General features: G+C 43.0%; 1 protein-coding gene across 1 annotated transcript in view; it reads right to left on the bottom strand.

Moving 5' to 3' along the window:
- The window catches only part of LOC113811410 (protein Wnt-4), a gene marked incomplete in the record, with an annotated part of 187,436 nt that overhangs the window by 182,087 nt on the left and 349 nt on the right, over window positions 1–5,000 (bottom strand). The window contains 1 exon segment of the mRNA XM_070124363.1: window positions 4,978–5,000. This exon segment is cut by the window's right edge and continues 349 nt beyond it. Within this exon segment, the coding sequence (XP_069980464.1) occupies window positions 4,978–5,000 (23 nt within the window).

Raw genomic sequence — 5,000 nt, forward strand, 5'->3', positions numbered from 1 at the left:
TATACAGGCGGCGTTAACATCGATTTGTCTTCATCGCGTATTTTTGCCCGTTTGGTTTTCTGGAAAGGAATCGTAGTCTGGCGTCGGTAAAATACACCCCCATAAAACGCCCTGTCTCTTTTCTTCCTCCTTTTTCCCCCTCTACCTCCTCTTCCTCTTCCTCTGATTTGCGTGGTCTTTAATGGAGGGACTCTCTACACGCACAATGAGTCTCGACGGTGTTCTAGTTGTTTTATGCATTAAGAACACTAATAGGTAGGTAAGCTGGCACAACGCAATGGTATGAACCGTCTTCTATGGTAGGTATGATGCCATGTCTCCTGTAGTGATCTGTATCCCGAATTTCGGACACATTTCGTGATATACGATATTTTGAAGATGATAATAAGTAAGCCGACTAATTCAAACTCTTAGTAGTCTTCAGACACAAAAAGAATCATAGCTAATTCCCATAGGCTTCACCCCCTCCCCATTTTCACCACTCCCCCTCCCCCCTCTCTCTTACCCCCCTTCCTTCGCTCTAAAAACATTCTAACCTTTTACAGTGCGCGCCAAGCAAAGTCACTCGCGGATCTCATGTCTCGGCTGAGTGTAATGACAATAATTATGGAATTATAAATTTGGTGCTCATATTTGATTCCTTTGCGCTTCTTTTTCAGACCCATAACTTTCAGTGTTTTTTTTCTTCTTCTTCTTTTTCTTCTTTCTTGTCCGTGCTCATACGAGGCATTCTATTATCTCCATAATTTCTATTTCTCTTCGTTTTTTTCGGTCCATTTCAGTTTCTTGGTATGTCCATACTATACTGGGTTTGCGTGCGGTACTTGGGTGTGTGCGTACTATATGCAAGCGTATCTTCTCATCCCCTTCACAACTATTCTCTCTGTCCTCTTCTAGCCTGGCCTCACCTGCAGAATATGTGAATGTTTTATTTTCTTTTACGATTATATTTCACTCCCATCGCCCCCACCCCCCGCCCCCCAAAGAAAAGCGATCGAATACAGCCGCCGTGGAGACTGACAACACAGCGACGCCTTGTTATACAGTCATCCAGACGGTGCCAGCTTCTTACTCAATATCCAAAGAGGCATTAAGTTTCCATCCAGGCATGTAATGCGAGTTTTCACACCTACTACGCAGGGTGAGTGTGTGTAATTTTCGGTTTTATCAAAGATTCCTCAACCACGGGCGATAAATACTATCCGGTGATTATATACCTGTGACATCGATTAACAGTTATATAAAACGTACATGCAGTCACACACAGCACACCGAACTGCACAGACGGAAAAAGGGTGCGAACGACCACGGTTTTCTACCTTGGGCAAACCGTGAGTGTCTGGGGCCAAATCTATAACGTGTGTTTAATTTTATTCTATTTTCGATTATCATGGATACGTGTAGATGTACTATTTTTTTATTTTTGTTTTTGTTTTTTTGAAATGTAACATATATATTAGAACAATAGAAGATAAATAAATGAACATTAAGTCTAATCGCGGTCATGTACGTAATGAGAGGAGAAATCTAGAATAAAGAAAGAGAAAAAATAGAAAACGGAGTAAAAAGGAATTGCAATATCGAGCAGACTGGGAGACGTCTTGCGTAACATTTTTGACATGAAAATAATAAATAAGAGCGGGAGTAAAAAATAGTAACAATAACATTCAATTCGTAAAATTAAGAATTGTGATCGTTAATATCATTACGATTATCATTATCGTAATTATGATTGTTTCCATTATCATTATTACTATTCCTGTCTTTATGATTAGTTAATGCCAATAACGTTATAATATTGTTATTGCCATTATCATACTCATTAATACAATAAACATTAGACATTAAAAAATATTTCACGTCCCGATACCCTCATAATGCCGATGACAACAAAACCTCAAACACGCACTCCCAGCATAAGCAGAAAATGCCGAAAAAAGAAACAGATTAGAGAAGACAAAAAAAGGACCGCAGCAAGATCACAAATAAACAAACACAGCCGCCGACGCCGCGACCATCCGCATGAACAGTGATCAGTGTAAATACCGACACGGAAAACATCAATACGCGCACACGAACACATCCACTCATTCATGCGCTCCTGTGAACACCTGAATCGCTTCGGACCTTCCAGCTCTTGACGGCCGCCAAACACTCGCAACTGTCGTACCTACGAATTCGTTACACATGTCAAGCCTCCGCCCACTTGTCTACCGCTCTTGACGCCCGCCCGCCCGCTTGTCCGAAGGCGCCAGTCCAGCTGCCTCCACGGGCGCGCTAACCTTAACAGACAGAAGGGAGTCCGATTTTAAACGCTTACCTTACGGTACGCTTTCTGTCCCTACCCTCCTGTGGCCTCTCTCTCTCTCTCTCTCTCTCTCTCTCTCTCTCTCTCTCTCTCTCTCTCTCTCTCTCTCTCTCTCTCTCTCTCTCTCTCTCTCTCTCTCTTTCTGAATATGCGGATAAATCGTTGGTGGACTGGAAGTTCCTTTTTCTCTCTCATAGCGTTAAGATTTTTTCTCTCTCGTTATCATGGCGTTACGGTGTTCTCTTTTTTTTCCTCTCTCTCATCACCATAGCGTTACATCAGACTGTCTTGCTGGCATGCATTGATGTTATGGCTCTCACAGCACAAAACAAACATTGGACGTTATGCCGTTCACCGTGTGTACTAGTGAAGCTCTGTGTATTTGAGTGTTAGTGTGAATACGTGCGCGTGCATGTGAGTATTCGCGTGGTATATGCATGCGAAGACCTGGACAAACAATTTAATTGAGTTTATGATATGTGCAACAATATAGGATGTCAAACCTTATTTTTCAGAGGTCAAAATGCAACCAAGTACAAACAGAACCTCTCCCTTATCACCACTAACTCTCCCCACCCGTAAATAATCTTCCTAAGTAAACCTTCTCTTAAGACCAAGAAATATGGGCACAAGTGAATGACACAAATGACCTGTTCGCTGTCACCGCCTTGAGTTATTCCACGTGTATCAACCATGCCGACACGTTCCTTGGGTAACCTGGGAAGGCCGAACGCAAAGTGAGCCTATGGGGGGTGGTTCATTCTAAGGACTTAGTGTAGACAGGGAATTGCACCTTATAGTTTACCCGAAGACAACACTCGAAGGATTTGGGTCGAGGTTCACCCTCAGATGAGAGAGCGCAGGTTAGACTAAGGTTAGAGTGAGCCTAGGGTGAAAGGAGGGGTACAGGTAGGGTCTGGAGCAGCCCATTCAAGGATTCTCCCCATGTCTGTGACACATCTGACTGGCTGGATCACCCGTCCTACACTGTAATGCTATCAGCCTCACAATCTTAAAAGGACTCGGCCCGGTTCCGTCTCACTTATTGGCTCGAAGCGCTTAATCGCTGCTTCAAAGATTACCACAAAAGCCTCTTTAGGGAGAGCTACTGCCGATGATGATTGCAGCGTATAAATAGAAGGTACATAAATTACAGGCGCGGCAGTGTGCGACATATTGCAATGTAGTGGACAAAATGACAGGTTAATCATGCCTTATGACGTGTCGTCTTACAAAAAGCCAGTTCCCTGCCCTGTGTTCATCTGTAAAATATTTCAAGATTTGCGGATGGCAACCAACGGGAAATTAGGTAATCATAGCATTCGTATGACAATAATATGACAGGGCTAATTCAACTCTTGTCTGTTGCAGTTCGCGGAGGTCTTTGAGCAGACTAAGACAGACGCAAAGGGGTTGCGAGGCAAATTAGAAGTTAAGGTCATACCTATAAGTGCCAGAATAAGGGTGAATTAATCTATGTCAGCTGTGGTGCCTGGCGTTACTTACTTTCGTCTCGATGGAACACGGGAGAGACAGAGAAATTGAAAACTTTTTGTCCTTTTCAAATTACAGGACGAGCATAATTGGAGGCTACTACGTGAAAGTTTTCGGCATTGTTGAAGACCGGTTTCTATAAACTACCTTGTTATGGTCGCCATACACGTCTAAGGAAATTTGTTTTGAACGAATTATGTGGCGCATCTGCGATCGTCTGCGCGCACCCCTATAGATTCAGTTATTTTCAAATTAGTAAGGTCACGTGTTAATTGCATTCTTTAGCCTGTTCTGTCGATTTGTCGCTTTGCAGTCAAGGAAACAAGTTGATCTTTATGTAGTACGATATAGATATAAATATATCCAAGTTAGGTTACGCAACATTGTCTTCAAACGCTTAGGTTAGAGAAAACTTAGACAATAGACTGATGACGTTAGGTTAACTCCTTTCAAATCCATGTTTTAAGGAACGTTTGAACCTCACGTTGAGCCATAAAACGAACATCTAGATCTGTAAAGGCGAATGCCACGTGACTTTTATTTACTTTAGTTAGGTTAAATCATGTGGTCGGCATTTTGTCATAACCGGCTTGAAATACACCAAATATACCTCTTGCTCTACGGCGATAAAAAAAAAACAAGAAAATCATCCTAGTGATTCTATTTTTCGACATAACCGCCAAAACAATATTTCAAACAAAAAAGCAAGTCAGTGCCAAAACACACGCCAAGGAAACCATGTTATGCCTTATATTACTGAATCGTGTATAAACCTGACATCATTTCATCCACAACCTTCCACTATTTTGGTGAACATGTAATTCAACCTGAAAATTATGTATAAGGCGAGGCGGTATTGAGCCAGGTGGCAGCCCTGACTGCCTGTGGTGTGGCGCTGTGGCTGGCCAGCACACGTGGGCAATAGATTATCTATAAAGTCTAGTTCTGCTTTACGCAGTCACTCGTTTTGACCCCGTGTTTCGGCTCCCGTGGGTGGACGGAGCATGACTGTCTTCTGTGTATGCAAGCGCTTACTTCCCCGAGATTGCGTCTGCAGCGGTGGAAACGGGGCACGTTGCAGCCTCGCCGCCTTCACGACACTAGATGACAAGCGCTGGGTTTGACACTCAAGATCACAACTGCTCGAAAACATAAAACTCGTGCAGGGTACTTACAGCCACTGTATTGCAGACACAGG

This window comes from Penaeus vannamei, chromosome 8, assembly GCF_042767895.1.
Source record: "Penaeus vannamei isolate JL-2024 chromosome 8, ASM4276789v1, whole genome shotgun sequence".
Classification (NCBI taxonomy): domain Eukaryota; kingdom Metazoa; phylum Arthropoda; class Malacostraca; order Decapoda; family Penaeidae; genus Penaeus; species Penaeus vannamei.